Raw genomic sequence first — 22,893 nt, forward strand, 5'->3', positions numbered from 1 at the left:
TACAAGAGAAAGAAACATCTAGAAACAAACTTTTAGTTTATCAGTGAATAAAACACAACAACACTCTGTTAAAAAAAAAATTAACCTTAGGTTTAGTTTCAGTAAAACTGAAACTAAAATGGATCATAATTCACTAACCAAATGTATTTCAAAGTAATAAATGCACATAGTGAAGTAAGTTGCAATGAGATCCTGAGCCAAAATGGCATTCACCAGCAGATATCTTATAAGAGCAAACAGCGGACATCAAAACTACTCTTAAAAATAATACAGATAATTTCTAATAAGAAATAGGAAATGTACATGCCAAAAGCCAGAAACTTCATGTGAATCTTTATTTCTGACAGAAATCAACTCTTTTAGGAGTGGTTAGGAAGCCAACTACATTCACATGAATTATTTTGTCTTATATTTTCTACCAATTACTTGCTATCAATCCTAAAGAGTACTGACTTGGCAAAAGCAACTTTAAAAAGACATAATATAATCAGAAATGAAAGAGGAGAAATCACGACTGATACCACAGAAATACAAATGATAGTAAGAAATTACTACAGACAACTGTATGGCAAGAAATTTGGCAACCTAGAAGAAATGGACAAATTTCTAGAAACATATGACCTTCCAAAACTGAATCAAGAAGAAGTGGAAAGTCTCAACAGACCAATAACAAAGAAGGAAATTGAAACAGTAATCAAAAATCTCCCTGCACACAAAAGCCCTGGACCGGATGGCTTCACAGGCAAATTTTACAAAACATTTAGGGAAGAACTAACTCCTACCCTCCTCAAACTATTCTGAAAATTCCAAGAAGAGGGAAAAATCCCAAACTCTTTCTATGAAGCCAGTATTACCCTAATCCCAAAACCAGGTCAAGACACAACAAAGAAAGAAAACTACAGGCCAATATCACTGATGAACATAGATGCTAAAATCCTCAATAAAATATTGGCAAACAGGATCCAGCATCGTCGGCAGCCGTCCGTCTCGAGAGACGATGGTGTAGCTTCTTAAGAGTCTATCTGCACCGCCGAGAATGGCTGTGCAGTCCGAGTTAGGAGTGACATGGTATCTGTCTCCTCCCGTGTTGAATCGACATCTTGCGATGACGCTGAAGCTACAGAGCCTGGGCAGGGTGATATGGACGGTCTGCTGTTGCCCATGCAGCAGACCCCCCCTCTCTTCGCAGCTGAAGGGTCCAAGGGAAAGACGGAGTCGATACAGCTTGGGTTCAGGTGCGCCGCAGGAGTTGCCGGTGTTGACCACAACATCAAACCACCTTAGGGACTCCGGCTCCAGATTTTCTGTCGGGGTTTACTCCCTTAGCCTTTCCCCTGAAGAGGTATGCCGCAAGGCAGCGGAGGTTTTTTGGAGTCAGAGTTTTCCTTCTCTGATGTACCCTGACTGGAAGATCGAACCAGCGACACTTAACTCGCAGGCCGAGGCTCAATCCACTGAGCTAAACCAGCCAGGGCTCAGTGAAAGAGTAACAGTGTACATTACTGCATAGTACTGTGTATATAGGGTTTTCATGCACATCTACAATTCTATATGAACTCTATGTAGCATATATTACTACTTTTTGCTAACTATGGATTCTCCAACGTAATGCTCTCTGAAATGGTCCGGTTCAACACTGAGTACCTATGTATTACAAGTAATAAAGAGTGCTTAATGAAGTCTAAAGCCAGATTCCTGGGATCTAACCTTTTATTCACGGTGAGCCTATGACAAGTTATTCAGCCTCTCTGTGCCTTGTTCTCCTCAAATGCAAAGGAAAATGAAAACAGTGCCTTTCTATAAAGTTTCTCTGAAGACTGAGTTAACCTGTGTAAAGCACTCAGAATCGTGCATGGAAAATACTGAGTATTCAATAAGCGCTCAGTTTTGTTATTTTTATTATTGTTAATCTAATTTAAGTTTTAATCTTACATTAATTTTTAATTACATTAAAATGTTCATTAAATCTACCAAAATAAAGTTCTACTGCTGCATAGGATATACCTATTTAAAGGCAAACATTTTTCCTTAACTATTTCTGCTTGCATTTTGTTCACCTGATATTGTCTCTTTTAATATAGTCAATATTATAACCAGGCTTTTCTCTCCCATGACTTTTTGGAGAACAACTTAAGTTTTGTCTCTGATAGGGCTCAGAAAAACTCACATTTCTGGGAAGTGTTCTTCGGATGTTGTCATCACAATTAATCAATGAAGCAAAAACTTCCCAAAGCCTGTGTTTTCCAAGTGTAATTCCTTTAATGATACAGGGTTTACAAAGGTTGTAGTAACAAAAAATAAGGCAAAGTAAATAATCTCTGAATCTTACTTAAAGAAGAAACTACAAAAGTATTTGCATTTTTCATATTCCAATGTCCTGTCTACTCTTCTGTTGTTCTATTTTTATTGTAGTAAAAAATACATAACATAAAATTTACCATCTTAACCATTTTTCAGTATACAGTTCATCTTGCAAACCTGAAACTACCCCCTAAGTAACAGCTTCCCTATATCCCTTCCAGCCTACTTATACTAGAAGTCCAAGAAAAAGATAAAAAGAATAACTGTGTTTATACCCAGTTATCTTCTCATTACTGCTAGTCACAAACTACCCATTACTAAAACTAAGAACTTTAAAATCAAACAAAAAGTACACAAACCACATAGAAAATCATTACAAATGACAGAAAACAATAGAACAAATTTGGATGTACTGACTTGTGATTATAAGTATAAAAAAAATCTTTTTCTGAAATTTGGCTTGGATTGCTTTATACCTACTGAAATTACATTGAAGCATCAAATTTTATTCAAAGCAAAGTATTATCACCTTTAACACTAAGATGAAAACACAGAGTGCATTCTAAAGCCAAAAACTAACCATGAAAGAAATCTATTAGTTATTAAATACAAAATTATCAAAATATGAGTGCAGGTATATAACAAATTCTTGTCCAAACTGAACAAAATAGTGACTAATATTAACAGTTCTCAATTACTTTTACTTATGTCCCTCAAACCTTGAATTACCTTCAAGAACGAGTTACATTTCAAAGCAGTGTATTTTCTTGAATTAGTTGACTAAGGAACAACATATAATGCAGACTTAACAGTTATTGAATAAAATTCACTGTTTTATTATTTCTTCCAACTTTTGTTCATTTTTAAAGATAATTCTAAGTGAATACAATATCATGTTAAAAAGTTAAATGAAGGTAATGAAGAACTGTGGAAGAAATATATGAAAGTAAGGAAGAATAGAAAGAAAGTCAACAATAAAGTGTAAATTTTTACTTCAAAATCTTGTTAGAAACATTTTTCTCCAGCAAGAATCCCTCAAGCAAGGGAATTAGCATATTGAAGTCTAAAAAAGATTCAATTAAACACAGAGCTTAAACTATACCTACTTAGGTTTCAGTAACTTGTATACAAAATCAACCTGATACAATGCAGACCATCTTTAATATACAAATATAATATTGCTGACCCATTATCAATAGCAAGTGTTGCTTGGGCTTGTTTTGTTTTCTGATATCCATCCACCTCCCTCCTGGCCCTGTTCAGGACCACCAAAGCAATGAGAGTGCCATTTCAATTTTCTACCTGATCAAAATGGAAAAGACAAAATGACACATTAAAATGTTCCCTTGTTATATCACTCCTATTTGAATCTTACTGTATGCCAGAGTTGCTTTATTCAGAAGTGCTTTTTTACATCCTGTTTGCATTTAGAACAAAGAGGATTAGAAAGGAGATCAGCAGAGTGTAATCCCAGAACAACATTCCATAGTGGCTTTCTCTGCTCCCTAAGGTCTCTTAGTTTCCAAAAACACACTGGTCCTCCAAAAGATTAAATTTTGTTTTAGAACTAATTCTCTCAAAGCACAATGCTGACCCTGATGATCTCCACAGAGTCTCCTTCCAGCTCTGTGGTTCTTGTGATTCTGCTCCTTTCATCTTTTCTAACTTTGCTGAAACCTTGAGAACTGGTCATTTACAGAGTAATTGAGCTTTGGGAGTTGAGGTGTCACACTCAGCCCCAAGGCTCACTCAGTAGTTACAATGAAAGAAGCCCCAGAAAGGTAGTTTTAAAGCACATCCTTTCCAGCAGCTTCATGTGTACTGCCTCACACATCCAGATCTTCAGGCCAGCATGCTCAATTCCCAACAAGAGATTTGGAACAGGAAAATTTAAGGGTTCCATACCTATTGCTTTCAGAGAAGACTACACATTTGTGAAATAAATAGGGAAATGTGAATGTGGACTGCATATTATGCAAAGAAATTATGCTTGATTTTATTAGGTATGATCATGATGCTTGGTTATATAAGATAATGTCTATAATCTTTTAAGAGTTCCATACCCGGAAGTGGAGTGAAATGACCTGATGTCTGACACCTGCAGAGCTGTGTATTTCCAGAAGAGGTAAGTGTTACTTTTTTTAAACTGCTTATGTGTAGTAATTTCGCTTTCCACCATTTTGGCTTTTGGAAAGGGTATCCTCCTGGTTTAGTTATCTAAAATAGACTCTCCAATTTATTATCAATAGTTTTTCCAGAGGATAAGGGGATGGAATCTAGTCTTAATATGCATATATAAAGACACACACATAACAAACAAGATACCAACTTAATTAAAAGCAAATCAACATTTTTTAAAAAATGGAGGAAAGAAAGCAAAGTCACAATACTTAACTTCAACTATTGCCGTACCAGGCAATAGTTTTGGTGTAAGGGTTAAAAAAATATTAATAGTTTTCCTCTCACCTTCTAAGTTCTTCTGGCTGAGCCAATAACCAAATTAATAGAATAAAATCAAAGTTTAATACATGCACATGCGGAATTCACACAGGCATGATCAATCTATGAAAATTTCAAAGACAGTGAGACAACATTAGGTACACAGTTGTTTTCTCCTTTATCCAAATTCTTTTTTGGACAAAGGAGAAAGGAGTGGGGAATGGGTGATTTACAGGTATTGGAGAAACAGAGGAATACATGCCAGGAAAATCCTTGCTAGGTGACTCAGACACGGGGTATTTAGCTGACAGGCACTTGCAAGTAGCCCTCCAGTTTACCATACTTAATTAAAATTAGGCTAAGAGAGCATCCTAAGATCCCCTTCCTGAATCTCATGAGCAGAAAAAGGGGAAGGGTTAAAGGTTCTGAGTCCTTTGTTTCTTAGTAAACAGCTTAAAATCAATATCCTCCAAAGCAGCTTTAGGGTGCAGACCTTTGGTCCTTTCAATGGCAACTCCTGCTTCCAGCTCTTTCACATTATCACCACAGTCACTTCTATCTACTTTTGGATACAAATAGAAGTGAAAGGCTCCATTTATAGCCCTGAAGTTATAAAATAGAAAAACTGAAAACTCCAGCTTCCCTTAGTGCACTACTGCCACCTGTAATCAGTCAGCAAGCAGAACAGGCCTGATGGCCAAAAGCAAGCTCAAGTTTTCAGATCTTCATAAATGGGATAATTTTCAGAGTGAATTTGACTGGCAGATGCTGCCGAAAGGCCAGGGTGTAACAATGTGTTCTTCTGAAAATAGAAGAACCACCACCACAATCTTTGACTAGGGGAAGAGGGGAGTGAGTGATCCAGTGTTTAAGATACAATAGCATAGGCTTCCAGCCAGATAGAAGCATAGATGAACATGCTTCATATCCTTGCACAACCATAAGAATTACAACTACCTCAAAACAAAGAAAATAACCAGAACTGCCAGAAAATCAAACTGTATGGCAGTGTGACAACGAAAGATCTAAAGGGGAAATGTTCATCCAGATGGGTAGGAGTGACAGGGCCAGGGAGCCAGAATGGAGAGGACATAGTGTGACAGAGGCCATGCAGCAGTGGTGGCAAGGCAGTGGCTGCAGAAAGAGCAGTCACATATTGTTAAATCCAGGAGGGACACCTGGGGAGCTATCCCAGTTGCAGGCCAGACCACGGAGCTCATGGTTTCAGTGCTGGGGAAATAAAGCCTTATAGCTTCTGGCTGTGAAAAACAGTGGGGATTGAGGCTGCGGAAGAACTGCCCATCTCTCAAGAAGAGTTCATTTAGTGGGCCTCCATGGCTCTAGAGCATATGCAAACCCATCCATTTGGGAACCATCATCAGGGCAACAGTTAAGAGGGGCGCCTATTGCATATGGGGAGTGGGTGAACTGACTGAAAAAGGGACAACTGCCAAGCAAGTGGCACTGTTCCCTTTCTGACCCACTCCCCAGCATAGAACACAAAGTTGTAAAATGGGTCACCCAGCACTGATGAATACCTCAGGCTCCACCCCTTACAATGTAAGAGGTGTGACAGCTCTACCTAATACATGGAGGCAGACACAAAAGGATGTCAAGCTGAGGAAACAGAGAAGTATGGCCCAAAATAGGGAGCAGATCAAAGCTCCAGATGGAGAACTAAGTGAAGAGAAAGCCACCCTTCAGACATAGAGTTCAAAACACTGGTGATAACAACGCTCAGAGAAATGATTAAGTATAGCAAATGCATAAGGGAAGAAGTGAAGGCTACACTAAGTGAAATAAAGAAAAACCCACAAGGAATCAATAGTGAATGGAAGGAAGCTGGGGTTCAAATCAATGAACTGAAATGTAAGGAAGAAATAAACAGTCAACCAGTACAGAATGAAGAAACAAAGATTCAAAAAAAAAATGAAGAGAGGAGATCATTCTAAGAAGCACCAAGAAACAATAGGAGCCACAAAAATGGGGAGACAGAGAAACAACCCCCCATCGAAAGGAAAGGTAGAGTCCCCAGAAAGAGTGCTAAATGAAATAGAGGGGCGCCAACTATCAGATATGGAATTGAAAGCATGTATTATGGAGAAGCTCAATGAGCTCAGCGGAAACTACAAAGAACTCCAGAAAAACTACAGTGAACTCCAGAAGAACTATAAGGAACTTACTGAGAATTATACCAGCATCAAAAAGGACATGGAAGCTATCAATAAGAGCCAGGAGGAAATGAAGAATACGACCTCTGAATTGAAGAACACAGTAGAAGGAATTAAAAACAGGCTAGAGGAAGCAGAAAATCGGATAAGCGAGCTGGAGGACAATGTAGACAAAAACTCACAGACAGTGCAACAAAATGAAAAAAGGCTGAACAAGACTGAAGAGGCTTTAAGACAGCTGCAGGACAACATGAAACGTAATAATATCCGTATCATAGGAATTCCAGAAGGAGAAGAAGAAGAGCAAGGGATAGAAAACCTCTTTGAAAAACTAATGACAGAAAACTTCCCTAACATGAAGAGAGAAAGAATCATGCAAGTCCAGGAAGCACAGAGGGTCCCAATGAAGATGAACCCCAACAGGCCCACTTCAAGACACATCATAATTAAAATGCCAACATTCAAAGACAAAGAGAGAATCCTAAAAGCAGCAAGAGAGAAACAACTAATAACATACAAAGGAGCTCCAATAAGGCTATCATCAGATTTCTCAGCAGAAACACTACAAGCCAGAAGGGAATGGCAAAATATATTCCAAGCAATGAAAAACAAAGGCCTACAACCAAGAATACTCTACCCAGCAAGGCTCTCATTCAAAATGGAAGGTGAAATAAGGAGTTTCCAAGACAAAAGAAGGTTAAAAGAATACATCTCCACCAAAGCAGTATTGCAAGAGATGCTAAAGGGTCTGCTTTAAGAAGATGAAGAAACAGAGAGAGACAGAGAGGAACACGAGTACAAAGGGGGAAAATGACAATGAATAAGTACTGAAAGAAAGAAGGAACTTCTACCATTTGCAACAACATGATTGGAACTAGAGAGAATTATGCTTAGCGAAATAAGCCAGGCAACAAAAGAAAATTACCTTATGCTATCACCTATTAAAGGAAACTAATGAACAACACAAACAAATGAGCAAAATTGAACCAGAGGTATGTAAATGAGGAATAAACTAACAGTAACAAAGGGGGAGATGGGAGGGAGAGAAGTGGTAAGAAGGGGAAGGGTCTAGTAAAAGAACATGTATAAATGACCCATGGACATGGACAACTGGGTGGGGACTGAATGTGGGAGAAGGGAGGGACAGGGTGCAGAGAAGCAAGAGGGGGGAAAAAGTGAGACAACTGTAATGGAAAAACAAACAAACAGAAAAATTTTTAGTGGGGGAAAAAAATAAAAATATAAAGAATAAAAATGCAAGTTCAGTGAATATTAGAAGGACAAGGATTTTCCTTCACACTGTATATATTTTCTCCCTATCTGATCCCTCCAGAATTTGGCATTCTAAAGAAGTAAGTAATGACCCAAGTTTCTTTGCATAAAACTAATAAGACCAGTTCTTAATAACGATTTTTTTGACTAAGACTTTGACTGGAATGTCATGCCTAAAGGAGACATGCTTGGGCTTTGGTTGTTATCAAAAAGCCCTGAGCAACTGGGACTGACTTTCAAAGGTAATAAAAGTCCACGAGATAAAAGGCCTGGCACCTTGGATGGATGAGCGGTCCATAGCAATCTTTCCAGGGAAGGAACGAAGGTTGTTTTCCTGAAAGATGGCTAGAAGGGACCTTAAGGCACAATGGAAAACCAGGAGGACCTGGAAAAGACAGGTGTTTACAGGCAAGGCTGAATGCCAGGTATGTGGCTCAGCTTCTGTGCCCTGAAGGGCAGACTGAAGGTCATCCTAAATGTTCCTTGCGTAAGTTCCAGCAAAGCAGAACTAAAGATCATAAGTGATCATTTGCTGCTCTTGTTGTGTTTATGCAAATGAACAGGATAAATTAAAAATGAACTTAATGCAGTCCCTTTAATGACAAGGAGGGTAATCTTAGGGAGAAAAATCAAGATTCAAGGAAGATCACAATGCCCAGTGGTAGACTATAAAGTAGTGCAGCTAACCGTCTTTAAAGTTTCTTTTCATTTAAAATTTGTTTTCATTTGAAAGTTAAACTATGTGGCATTATCAAAGATGTTTAATTTACAGGCAAGAAGAATGTCAAATGCCTTGCAACTGGATGTCTTTCCAATAAGACAGTCCTACAGATCTATAAACTTGTATGTGGGTTATGTTACATAAATTAACATGTGTTTTCTGTTTTCAAAGGGCATAAGCCTACGATCTCATTACCTGAGTGATTGTCTGTACGTATAGGCCTCACTTAATCCTGTCTGCATTGCTGCCTCCTGAGACTCAATGGTTTGACTGAACTAAGTGGCTGGGTTGGTGAAGAACGGGGTGGTCTGTGGGCTTCACTTTAAAACTGGTTTCTCTTTTCTAGCCTAATGGCTTGGACAGAAAGAGCCCAGAGGCCTGAAAGGGGGGAAACCTAAAATATTTCCCTCAGTCCAAACTAAGTATAATGGGCAAAAGGGTTTTGGACAGGTGAGATGTACCTGGCATACTTTCCTCCAAAGAAGCCCTTCTTTTCCCTAATGTGGGACATTGAAAAATTAATACCTGTCTATTGTCATCTAGTGGTTACAGATTGAATGATGTCCTTTAACCCTGTTGCCCCCAGAATACAACAAGGATGCCAGCCTGTTAAACCAAGCATGCCGTTGTCCAGAGACAGCCAACCAACCTGGAGTCTGCATGATCCTTCCCCTTGTGGGAAGGCCACCTTCCTCTCCACACCCCCACTCTTATTAGGGATTTCTTGACCCAAGGGTAGGTAGGACGACGACCATGTCCAGCTTGAAGCAGCTAGAGGAGCTCGAGACCTTCGCCCATTGTCCTTTATAAGATTGTAAAGGGTCTTAAGTCTGAGAGGGAGGGATTGTTATTTTTTATTGTTAAAATATTTAACTAATTAATTAATTATTAAAAAAAAAAGAAGAAGAATATATGAAAGGGTGAGCCATGGGCATGGACTTGGGGAGGGGATTGTCGGGGAGGGGGGGTGCTGGGCGGAGGGGAGCAAAGGGGATAATATTGGAACTATTGTAACAATATAATCAATAAAATATACTAAAAAAAAAAAAAAATGAAGAGAGAATAAGATGACTCTGGAACATCTCCAAAAGTGCTAACATCCAAATCACAGGAATGCCACAAGGAGAAGAAGAAGAAAAGCAAGAAATTGAAAGCTTATGTGAAAAAATAATAAAAGAAAACTTCCCCGATTTGGTAAAGAAAATAGACATACAAGTCCAGAAAGCATAAAGAGTCCCAAACAAGTTGGACCCAAAGAGGACCACACCAAGACACATCATAATTAAAATGCCAAAGACAGAGGAGAAAACTTCTGGCCAAGATGGAGGCCTAGACTGACATGCTCTGTCTACCTCCACAACTACAGTATCCCCTCACTTATCGCAGGTATTATGTTCTAGACAGCTCCGCAATAGATGAAAATCCACGAAGTAGGATCCTTACATTTATTTTAGTATTTATATATATTTTAAGGCTTTATAAACCCTTCCCACACACTTATAAACAGTTCCCAGTCCCTTATTAACCTTTCCCACTCTCTTATTAACATTTTCCACACCTTTATAAACAGTATTTATATTCTTAAACATATTCTAAACTCTTAAATCTATGTAACTTTAACAACATATGTATACAGTACCGCAAAATCCCGCGATATAGTGAAAAACCCACGATAATAATTAAATATAATATTTTTTAAAATCCCGCGAGACAGTGAGGCCACGATACATGAACCGCGATATAGAGAGGGACTACTGTACTGCAAAACCAGAAATAACTAGAAATTCCAGAAAATAAAGCTACCATGAAGTCCAACATATGAAGTTATAAAGAAGCAGTGCTCATCTGGATGGGTGGGAGGGGCAAAGCCAGGGCATAGAGGTCAAGATGTGCTGGTGAGGGCAGCTGCAGTGATGGCGGTGGGATGGCGGTGGGCGCAGACACCTGTATCTAAGGGGAGGCAAGAAACACCTGGGGAGCATCCCCGGCTGCAGACCAGGCCCGTCAGCTCACAGTTCCAATGCCAGGGAAGGCAGACCCCCATTGCCTTGGACTGTGAGGGCCAGAGGGCATGGAGATGGAGGAGGAGGCTCCCAGTCTCTCAGCAGAGAGTGAACAGCAGGAATCCATCTTGGTCCCCGCCCCCATGCAAAATGCCGCAGGATGAGAAGGGTCACCCGACTGTGACGAGTGCACGGGGCTGGGCCCCCTATAGCATAGAAGGTGTGACAGCACCGCCCAGGAAGCAAAGGTAAACAGAAAACTGTCAGGATGGCACAGATCATGATAGAGATTCCAGTGACGCAGCTGACCAGCCAGCAAATATCTGATCTAATGGGTCAGCAGATAGGAAATCTTTCTGAGGCACAGTTCAGAGCCTTGGTTATAAGAATGCTTACAGGTCTGACAGCAGATCTTAAACAAGATGGGGAAGAAATGAAGGCTAGTCCTGCTGAAATGAATGAAAACACATACGAAACAAGTGAGGCAAAGAAAATCAGGAATCAAATCAACAAATCGGGATACAGGAAAGGAACAAACAATCAACCAGTACAGAAAGAGGAAACAAAAAGTGAGGAAAATAAGGAGAGGCTCAGAAACCTATGGGACAGCTATAAGCGGGACAATACCCGGATCAGAGCGTTGCCAGAAGGTGAAGAAGAAGAACCAGAAATTGAAAAATTATGTGAAAAAATAATGAAGCAGAACGTCGCTAACTTGGGGAAGGAAATAGACTTACAGGTCCAGGAAGCACAGAGAGTTTCATAAAAACTGGACCCAGGGAGAACCACACCAAGACACATTATAATCAAAAAGTCAAAAATTAAGGATAAACAGAGAATCTTAAAAGCAGCAAGAGAGAAGAAGAGAATTACGTACAAAGGGGTCCCAATTAGACTATTAGCTGATTTCTCAAAAGAAACTCTGCAGGCAAGAAACGACTGGCAAGAAGTATTCAAAGTAATGAAAAGCAGAAACCTACAACCATGATTACTCTATCCAGCGAAGCTGTCATTCAGAATAGAAGGGCAGAGAAAGTGCCTCCAGGACCAAGTAAAACTGAAGGAGTTCATCAGATCCAAACCACTGTTATATGAGATGTTAAAGGGACTTGTTTAGGAGAAAGAGGATCGAAACTATGAACATTAAAATGAAATTGTATCACAACAACCAACAACAGAAGCTAGGGAATCGAAACAAAGGCAATCTAAAGAGGCAACAAGAGTGGGAAAAGAACTATAGGTATGGGGAACATATTGGGGGGAGGTCAGCAGGGAGGGGAAAGGGGGAGAGGGAGGGCGAGAGTATAGGAATTAAGAAGCATAGTAGGAGGGAATGGAATAGACAGGAAGAGGTTGAGAAGAACTATATGCACAACCAACGGACATGGACTAAAAGCGGAGGACAACTGGAGGGAAGGGGGCCACCAAGTGGAGGGGAGCAGAGGGAAAGGAAATTGGGACAACTGTATCAGCATAATCAATAAAACATATATTTTTTAAAAGGTACAAAAGAGATGAACGCTGAATAAACAACCCTTTGTATAAAATGGCAAAAATAAATACATAAAGAAAAATAAAATGTCAAAGGCTAAAGATAAAAGAGAGAATCTTAGAAGCAGTGAGAGAAGAGAAGAGAGTTACTTACAAAGGAGTTCCCATAAGACTATCAGCTGATTTCCCAAAAGAAATGTTGTTGGCAAGAAGGGACTGGCAAGAACTATTCAAAGTGATGAAAAGCAAGATCTACAACCAAGATTACTACCTCCAGCAAAGCTATCATTTAGAATGGAGGAGCAGATAAAGTGCTTCTCAGACAATGTAAAGCTAAAGCAATTCATCACCAAGCCATTATTATATGAAATTTTACAGGGACTTACTTAAAAAAAAAGAAGACCAAAACTATGAACACTAAAATTACAACAAACTCACAACTATCAACAAATGAATAAAAAAAAACAAACACTAAGCAAACAACTAGAATAGAAAAAAAATCATAGATGTGGAGATCACATGGAGGGTTATCAGCAGGGAGGGGAAAGTGGGAGAATGCGGGAAAAGTTGCAGGGATTAAGAAACATAACTGGTAGATATAAAATAGACAAGGGGATGTTTAGAATAGTATAGGAAATGGAGAAGACAAAGAACTTATATGCACAACACATGGACATAAACTAAGGATGAGGATTGCTGGAGGGAAGGGTGTACCAGGTAGGGGCGGGAGGCAAAAGGGAAAAAAAATTTATCCACATGTGGTAGATAAAAATTCGGGAGCGATATCTAATGTGCAAGAAATCCCAGCTCCAAACCAGGAGCCCCAGCCCAGGGTTCCATGCCAGGAAGATAAATCCCCAAAACTTCTAGCTACAAAAACCAGCAGTGACTGAGTCTGTGGAAGAACCTGCTGGAGTTCCAACCAGTTCCCTTAAAGAACCCACACACAGACTTGATCAGATTCACTCTCTCTAAGCTCCAGCACCAGGGAATCAGTGTGAAAGACACCAGTGGCACACGGAGAGGAACTGAAGTGTCTGGCATCAAGGTGAGAGCTGGGGGACAGTTTTCTCTTGGATAAAAAGGCAGGCAGAGGTCATCATTCCTTTCTGAGCCCTCCCAAAACAGAGCCACAGAGCCAGCAGGCTGGTGCCATATCTGAGACTCCATCAACCTGGCTAACATTGTTTGCCCTGCCTTGGAGATCCCTGAGACTCTCCCCACCCAAACTACTAACCATGACTTATCCATATGAATGGCCCATCTTTGCTCATTTGTCGCAACTTCTTAAATCCTATCAAACAAGTAACAGCTGGCCTCAGGGAGCACCTAGCCCACATACCTCTTGCCAACTGTCCCCAGGACAGGCATTAGGAGAAGGCAGTCTAAGTTCACAGTTTGGTTTGCCTGGGAATCTCCAAGCACAGCACAAGTAGCAGACATCTCAGATTGCCTTATAGCTTGTGCAGGATGGCCCTGGGCAGATGTTGGTCTGCACCACCTGAGAAATCCCAGAGCCTGCACATCCAGAAAACAGCTACAGACCATATCAGAGCACCACCACCCTGCCCCTGCACAGCTGATCCTCCACGGAGAGCAGAGGTTGGTGGTCAGTGGTCACAGCCAGTGCTTATACCTGACTAGCCTAGGTAAATCTCTCCCATTGGCTTGCCAACAGCAATCAAGGCTCAACTACAAGAGAATGGTGTACTCAGCCCACATGGAAGGAACATTTAGAGTACCCAGCCTGGGTGATAGGGGATGCTGTGCCACTGGACCCTGTAGGACTACTACTATGTTAGGCCACGCAACCAAGACAGGGAGTCATAGCAGCTCTACCTAATACATAGAAACAAACAAAGGGAGGCTGCCAAAATGAGGAGACAAAGAAACATGGTCCAAATGAAAGAACAGATCAAAACATCAAAAAAAGAACTAAACAAAATGGAGAAAAGCTATCTGTCAGATGCAGAGCTCAACACACTGGTTTTAAGGATGCTCAAGGAACTTAGTGAGGACCTCAACAGCATAAAAAAGATTGAGCCAAAACAAAGGAATAAAGAACAATTTACATGGAAACAACAGTAGAGTAGATAAAGCTGAGAATCAAATTAATGATTTGGAACATAAGGTAGCAAATAACAACCAATCAGAACAACAAGAATAAAAAAGAATAAAAAAAAAAAAAGATACTGTAAATAGCCTGTGGGACAACTTTAAGCATTCTAAGGTTATCATCATTGGGGTGCCAGAAGGAGAACAGAAAGAGCAAAATATTGGAAATCTATTTGAAAAAATGAAAGAATACTTCCCTAATTTGGTGAAGGGAATAGACATTCAAGTCCAGAAAGCACAGAGTCCCAAACAAGATGGATGTAAAGAGGCCCATTCCAAACACATCATCTTTAAAATGTGAAAAATAAAGAGAGAACTTAAAAGCAGCAAGAGAAAAGCAGAGAGTTACCTACAAAGGGGTGCCTATAAGACTATCAGCTGATTTCCAAAAGAAACTTTTCAGGCAAGAAGGGACTGGCAAGAAGTATTCAATGTGATGAAAAGTAAGGACCTACAACCAAGACTACTCTATCAAGCCAAGTTATCATTTAGAACGAAAGGGCAGATAAAGTGCTTCCCAGACAAGGTAAAGCTAAAAGAGTTCATCATCACCAAGCTATTATTATATGAAATGTCAAAGGGACCTACTTAAGAAAAAGAAGATCAAAACCATGAACACTAAAATGACAAAAACTCACAACTATCAACAACTGAATCTAAAAAATAAAAACAAAATCCAACTAAGCAAACCAGAATAGGAACAGAATCATAGGTATGGGGATCATTTGGAGGATTATCAGCTGGGAGGGAGAAGGGGGAGAAACGGGGAAATGGTGCAGGGATTAAGAAGCATAATTGGTTGTTACAAAATAGACAGGGGGAAGTTAAGAATAATACAGGAAAGAGTGAAACCAAAGAATTTATATGCATGACTCATGGACATAAACTAAAGGGGGTGTGATTGCTGGAGAGAAGGAGGGTACTGGGTGGAGGGGAACAAAGGGGAAAAATATTGGGACTACTCTAACAACATAATCAATAAAACATACTTAAAAAGTAAAAAAAAAAAGAAGGTTCCATGGAAATCTCATTGCTGCTCTGTCACACACTACCACATTGCACCCAACTGGTGTCGCCAGTACTGGCTCTCTGAATTTTAACCCAACCTCCATACAGCTGAGAAGTGTTAAAAACACAGTGAACACTGGAAAATATTTCAAGAATATTTAGAATGCAGGATACTCTACAACCTGAAATGTATAGAACCTTCTGCTGACCTTGCCCAGCTCCACTTCCCAGCCTTTACACTGTCCTCAGCACCTGTAGTTCTCTGACTGCACAGTCTTCCCTATCTCTAGTACACATCCTTTACATCTAGCTTCAAAGTAAAATCCTCTGGAAAGCACTCCCAGTCAACTGGCTGCTCCCTCATCTGTACATTTTAGTGGTTTCATACATTTTCATATATCACTCAAACACCCGTCTATCCCACTAAACCATGAGATATTTCAGGCAAGGAACCACATCTCTCCATGCATCTAGAACAGTGTCTAGATACTGAGGGTACTAATAAATATTTGGTGATCTAAATAAATGTATGAGTTTGTTTTCACCACATATTTTTATAGATAATCTCAGAAGTAAATTTTAGGAGCTAAAAAGAAAGTTTAAGATCTAACTAAAAAGAAAGTAAAAATCAAACCAAATACATACTGGGCAAATGGTAAGATTTCTGCCATATTTACAGCTAAGAGTATAAAACTATAGCAATTTGGAATTACCAACTTTCTCAAATAATAATTTGAAGATTATATATTGTAGAGAGGTTTTTATTTTCCCCTTATATAGTGGTGGAGGGAGCACTGAAAAGTGTCTATTGCAATGCAAAAGTAATTCAATTATGTAGATTCTCTTCTAAATCAAATCAGTAAGAATGGCTATAACCAGGGAACAAGGGGACTTTAAGATCAATTGCAAGAAAACAGAAATCTACATATAATTCTCATTTCCATTTAGATTAACTTTCATCAGTGCCTGCCTATTGCCTATAATGAATTTACCTGAGCTAAAGTAGGGACTGAATTTTGACCAGTCTGGGCCTGCATATGTGCAGATTCTCTCTCTCCCACAGAATCTGTTACACTTCCATCCTGCTGAGATTCAATTGTTTCCATGGGCATTTGTCTGAAAAGACAATAAAAAGGAAGAAATATTAAGGTCCTATTTGAAGCATTTCTCTGTTTTTATCTCTTTCTCTGATACTTATTTCTGTCATACAAATGTACTACTTTATTTTCTCAAGAAATAATTTTAGTTGCAAGAGTCCTAACTCTCCAGACTGAAGGCACCTCCACTGGATATGAACATTACCATAGAAGAACTGCAAAACATTTTATAGAAATTAGTTTATTAAAATTATTTTTAAATCTTATAATTAAGTCTCCTCGATAACTATTTTAAGGCTGGTAGTATAAATGAGTGATAAAGTAGGTTTTAATTTTACATGAAGTCTAGGATTCTGAAGGCCAAATATGCCTGCTTTATAATATGATGTAGTATGAAAGAATTTTCCAAGTCTAAATTAAGTGCATTATAATATAAAGGTATGCTTTGTCAGTATTAAGCAGTTTCTGATACACAAACCTCTTAAATTGCATTACTCAGAACTTACACTTGTCCTGCAGCTCCCCAGGTACTTAAAGAAGAGAATCTAATTTTTTCCATGAAAAACTTTTGACATAATGTTTTTGCCTATGATTTAAATTTAAGTTAATGATTTCTATATGGAATCTTTCCAGATAAAACAGTAAACCTTTTCAGAATTAATTTTACCATACTAGAAAGTTAAAATGCCAACAAAATAAATGAACTCAAATTTTAAAAACTTATAGGAACTACTCCCTGCTATTGTACATTTTTTTTTATTTTTAATTCTCACCTGAGGACTTTTTTTTCATTGCTTTTAGAGAGAGGAAGGGAGAGAAAGAAACACTGATGACAGTGAGAAGCATCAACTGGCTGCCTCCCACACGTGTCATTGTAGGCATCTAGACTGAATCAAACCCACAACCTAGGTAGGTGCACTGACCGGATGAACCCTCAACCTTTTGGTTATGGGTTGATGATTCAACCAACTAAGCCACACCAGCCAGGGCCTCTGCATCTTTTCAATTGTCAAATAATATGGGTTTTTTTCACCTTGGATGTCTAAATACTACTGTTACAGAGTGGGGTCCCCAAAATTCCCCAGAGCCTGCTGTTGGGGGATGTGGGAAGGGAACAGCTTTCAAGATGCCTATGCATATCTATGGCTGGTAGCTAGTGTCATAGTTATGCAAATGGATTTGGTTCTTCCAAGGCCCCAAGGAGATGGGAGGGATTTTAACCATAGAATCAGTGAGGAAAGAGCACACAGGGCATGCACAAGATTCTGTGCATGATCAGAACCAGTTACCCTGCCCACTGCATCACAGGCCCAGGTCAGGGATTTAAAATTAAGGTGGCAGCCATTTGCAGGGGGAGAACCATGTGGCTTTGAAAGAGAAGAGAGCACCATGTGGTTTTAAAAGGAAAGAGAAATCCATGTGGCTTTTAAAAGGTAGAGGGAGATCCATATGGTTTTGAAAGGGAAAAGAGAACCATGCATGATCCAGTACAACACGGCACAGGTTTTCTTGGACTGTTATATGGAAGCCGATGACATCATACCCCAGATCCTGAAGGAGAGAGCTGACAGGTAAGGGATGGGGAACTTCTGGGCATGTTTCTGGCTTATAGCCTTTTGGGGAGCAAGGGAAGTGCTGGGTCCTGTGGGAGAACAGGGCTCTGAGCAGAAATGCTTACAGCCCTCCTCCCCCACCACAGGTTGGACTATTGTGAATAAAGACCTATTTTCCTCAACACTGACTGTTGGGTTTTACACAAAGACACCACATGAAAGAATCCCCTTTCGCTCAGGAACACTACCCAAAAAATATGCAGGCCACTTAGAACTTGGAATTAAAATGTCCAGATCTTTTTCCCAGATTTAATTAGTTGCCAGATCTACAGATCTTTCAGCTAGTCTTTCACTTAATACCTTCTTTTGCCTTTCAACAGCCACTAACTAGCTGAATCCAAGCCTTCCATTCTCAAACCTGTCTGCCATATAGTCTCTACTATACCTAGAGTTGTATTTTCCAAATGTATCTGACCACCAAAACCTCTTTTCCACAAATCATGCTCCAGCAGTAGTGTTTTGGAAACAACTTGAGAAATGCTGTCTTATCCTATTTCTTACACCTTTACTAAAAGCTATTTTTAAACTATGCCAAGAATTTGAGTCTCAACTCAAACATTACATACTGAAAGGCCCTCCCCAGTAAACTCTATTCATTTTAGAAACAATTTAGTTAGCACCATCTACATGACAGACCCTAAAAACACAAAAGTGGACTAGTTACAACCCTTACCCTGAAGAAATTTAGTTACAATCCTTGGTTTCTCACAGTATGGTCTTTGCACAACTTAGATCAGAAGTAACCACTGTACTTCTAAAAAAAGCAGTAATAATGTAGATGCCTAGGCTCAACCCCAAACCTACTGAAACAAAGTTTTGGGGATCTAATTTTTTTTTAATCCTCACTATCAGAATATAGAGGTAGCCAGGATGCAAACCTGGTCAGACAAAAGGATATGTTAACAAACCTGGTGGAGGAAGGGAAGCAATGAGGTGCAAACAATCTACTGAATATGCTAATACGACAAACTCACCCTCACTGAAATGTGCGGTTGGCAAGTTTAAAAATTGTACCTGCAGAAGTCTGGTGGGACTCTTAACGGCTCGCATGGAAGACCAGGAGTTCCCATTCCCCTTGCTTCTACAGGTGCTTGAGTCAGTCCAGGAGCTGCCTCTCCCCTCCACCCCCTGCCCCCTTTGTTCCCTCAATAAACCCATTGACTGCTCCCACAGTGGTCTCTGGGTGATTTCTCAGAGCAAGGCTGCTCTGACACTCACATGAAGATATGTGTATTAGTAGCTTTTTTTTTTTTTTTTTTTGAGAGAGAGAGGAAGGGGGAGGGAAAGAGAGAGAAACATGGATATGAAAGAGAAATATCGATCAGTTGCCTCTTATACATACCCTGACCCTGGTATCAAACCTGCAACCTAGGTATGTGCCCTGAACGATCAAACCCACAACCTTTTATTGTACAGAATGATGCTCAAACCAACTGAGCCACCCAGCCAGGACTGAGGATCTAATATTTTATCTCAACAAGATTACAATGTACATTAAAATTTGAGAAAAACTTACTAAGTTCTATCAGGTAGACCAGCAATAAATACAAAGTAACTTCTTAAATTGTGTGAAGGATGTTATGTATGAAATGGTTTGGGAAACTAGAAGGAAATGATTTAGTCTGCCTGAGGATGGGATTGTGAGTTGTATACGAGATCTGTCCAGAAGGTATCCAGCCATATAATATGAAAAAGAGACATTTATTGAAGATACAAGAAACATTGCACATAGAATAATGACACCTCAAAGTAGGCACCTTGGAACCTCACACAGTTCTCCCAATCACCATCAGGTGCCCTATCGTATTTTCCTGAATCTCACCGATGGTCTGAAATCTCTTCCCTTTCAAAGGTGATTTTAGTTTTGGGAAAGATGAGAAGTTGCAGAGCACCAAATCTGGGCTGTAGGGGGACTGTGTCACCTCGGTGATTTGATGTTCCTCTAAAAAACTCTGCATGAGATGTGATGCATGAGTGGACACGCTGTCGTGAAGAAGATGCCAATCACCAGTTGCCCATAGCTGCAGCCTTCTGAATCATCCAAATAGTTTCCATGGAGGAATGTTCAAGTTTAATGCAAAATTTGATGCAGATTTGTTGCTCTACTCCCTCAGTCATTTTGCATGCAATGGCCACAAAGAGCACATGCTCACTCAACCATGACTACCGCCCCCACTGACTAGTACAGTGAAGTTGTCATTGTTCATGCATGCATAAACATTCCAGTCCACTCTCTTTGGTTGCCAGGTTACATCAATGCTGCACAAACTGTTCTCATTAACAATGGCTAGACTTTTTCCGGGCAGACCTCATATTGAAGAATGAGAAGAATTTCTTTCACTAGGTAGAGAAGGAAAGATGGACTGAGAAAAAGGAAAGTACAGAGTAAAACATAGCTGGCTGCAGTAGAGACTATTTAGACTTAATGGGAGGAAAAGGAGGAGGATAAGGATGGTTAGAAGTAGGGCTGGTAAGGTTGGATGGAAACAGATGAAGAACAGCTTTTAATAATCTGAAGAAAAAAAATACACTTCATTCAGTTGTTTCCTTTCCTGTAGGTCCTTCAGAATCTATGAAATTCCAAGCTATAGTGTACCCAGAATTCAATCAAGAGCCAGACAATAAGAGCAAAGGTTATCTGTTAACATGTAAAACAAATGGCCCAAAGTCCATACACTAAAACTTCTGAATGAATAGAAAATCTCCAGGCCCATACTTTAAACCCATTCATTTTTATGTCAAACACAATCCTCATTTATCTGGTTTCTAAATATACTGAATATAAGACAATGGGTGAGTGGGGAAAAACTATAGAATCTAATAAACATTTCGAGAATTCCAACTGTGGCAATCTGGGTCCACACAGGGTAAAATTGCCTAGTTCTTTATACTCAAAAAAAATCGAAGGACTTATTTGTTAAACTCAGTAAGTGATATTTACAATCCTGAGTCATCAAGAAAATTTTAACTATACTTAGTATACACTAACAAAGAGAAGTACATATAACAGAATCCAGGACAACTCCCATTTTAAAGAAAGAAGCTCTAATGCTTAAAAAGGTAAACCTAAACTCTTCAGGACTCATTTTTTGAGATATAATAGAAGACTTTACATTATTAAACATTTAAAAATATTTTACACATGAAAGTGTTTTTATACACATTATCTGATGCAATCGCCTTAATTGTTTCTTTTTTTCTCCAAGGTACTTCTCAAGAGTTTAATCCTTTGCTCTTCTCCTTTTTTCAGGCAACAAACTGGCCTCTTCAATTCTGTATGGCAGTTAACTCCTACATCTGTATTTATGTACAACCCCTCCCACTGGGCATCACCACTTAGCTTTTACAAAGACACCTTCCCTTCCCTTTATTCCTGCTTTTACTCAAGGCCATCACTGTCCATTTAAGTTCCAAAGCTAGGTCATGTGTCTATATGTGAGTCAGTATCTGATCAGCCACAAAAAAACCCACAGTTAAATATCAGCCAAATCCGGATGCCATGAAGCCCAGAGCCTCCTAGTAAAAGCAGGAATGGAAGGTCAGTGGCCTCCCCTGTTCATACTCTTTGCTACACTTGGCATCATTCACTATAACCTCCTATCCCAACACTGGACTAGCAACTGAGATGCTGCTCCTCACAGTTGCTACTGTCCACTTCAAAGACCAAGCATCACAGACCATGGGCCTCCTCGAAAGCCATGACTAAACTGTGACACCCCTGCGCCATGCCAAAATTACATCCAGTAACACCTTACATTCTTATTTCCCCAGTTGCTGTCAAAGATAAGCCCTCTGATATTTCATCTTCACTCTCATAGCTAGTGCTTCCTTTCCCCACATAACTGCTCATTCCTATTTCTTCCAAGACTTTGCAATGTGCTATATGAACTCCTAAAGCCCCCACAACCCTCTTAAGAGAGAGCTGCTCATCCTCCCACACCTCATCAAGATCAGAATGTTGATGTGCATGCTCTTGGATCCCCAATACTACTTCCCAGCTGTTCCTCCTCTGCTCCTTTGTATAAAGCCTTGTTCTCTCAAACATAGTAAGTGGGTGTACCATCCTATATTCATCCATATAATAATCATCATCTTCTACCTACATCCAGGATGAAACTGAAGACTTTTGGCACCTGAATCAAAATACTCCCTCTGCACCAGTCTGTGTTTTGTTCAACAGTCAAAGGGAAGAACCCATCCCTCTCACTCTGATGCCTCAGCCATCTACCAAAGTGATTGGTCACACACTGAATATTTTATGTGTTCAAAACTGCTCCATCTCTGAAATAATTATTTCTGACATCCTATCCTCCTCCCTTATACCCTCCCTCGATAACTCCTAGCACTCCTGTTATTCTACCACACTGAGATCATCAGATTGCCTTCTCCCTTTCCATTAGCCTACCCCTTTCTTCATATCCTACCTTGTTCAGCTTTGAATCCACTGTTTCCCAATACCCTCAACTCCCTTGTCTCTTTTTCCTTTTGTTGAATTTGTTTAGTGAATTCCAATCTCAGACAAATTCAATTCTGTCTCCTCCATGCCTCCACCAAGACTGATAAATGACATTGAATAAAATTATAAAAGAGTATTAAGGTTACTGAAGTGGTGGTTTTCAACCCCAAATGGGCAGCAATCTTATTATTTCCCTAGCGAGCTTA

The 22,893-nt window shown here is 39.7% G+C and overlaps 1 protein-coding gene across 13 annotated transcripts in view; it reads right to left on the minus strand.

Annotated features, from left to right (window-relative positions):
• Positions 1-22,893, minus strand: part of CREM (cAMP responsive element modulator) — a 101,700-nt gene that overhangs the window by 62,201 nt on the left and 16,606 nt on the right. For 11 of the 13 annotated variants that reach the window (XM_090266147.1, XM_090266146.1, XM_090266150.1 and 8 more), the window contains exon 2: positions 16,514-16,637. In XM_090266147.1, the coding sequence (XP_090122273.1) occupies positions 16,514-16,633 (120 nt within the window). In that variant the 5' untranslated portion in view covers positions 16,634-16,637. Of the gene's footprint in view, positions 1-16,513; positions 16,638-22,893 lie in introns of those variants that run through there. The other 2 variants (XM_090266160.1, XM_090266161.1) reach the window with 1 other exon arrangement.

Source organism: Furipterus horrens, unplaced genomic scaffold (genome assembly GCF_987537825.1).
Source record: "Furipterus horrens unplaced genomic scaffold, mFurHor1.1.pri manual_scaffold_2, whole genome shotgun sequence".
NCBI lineage: Eukaryota > Metazoa > Chordata > Mammalia > Chiroptera > Furipteridae > Furipterus > Furipterus horrens.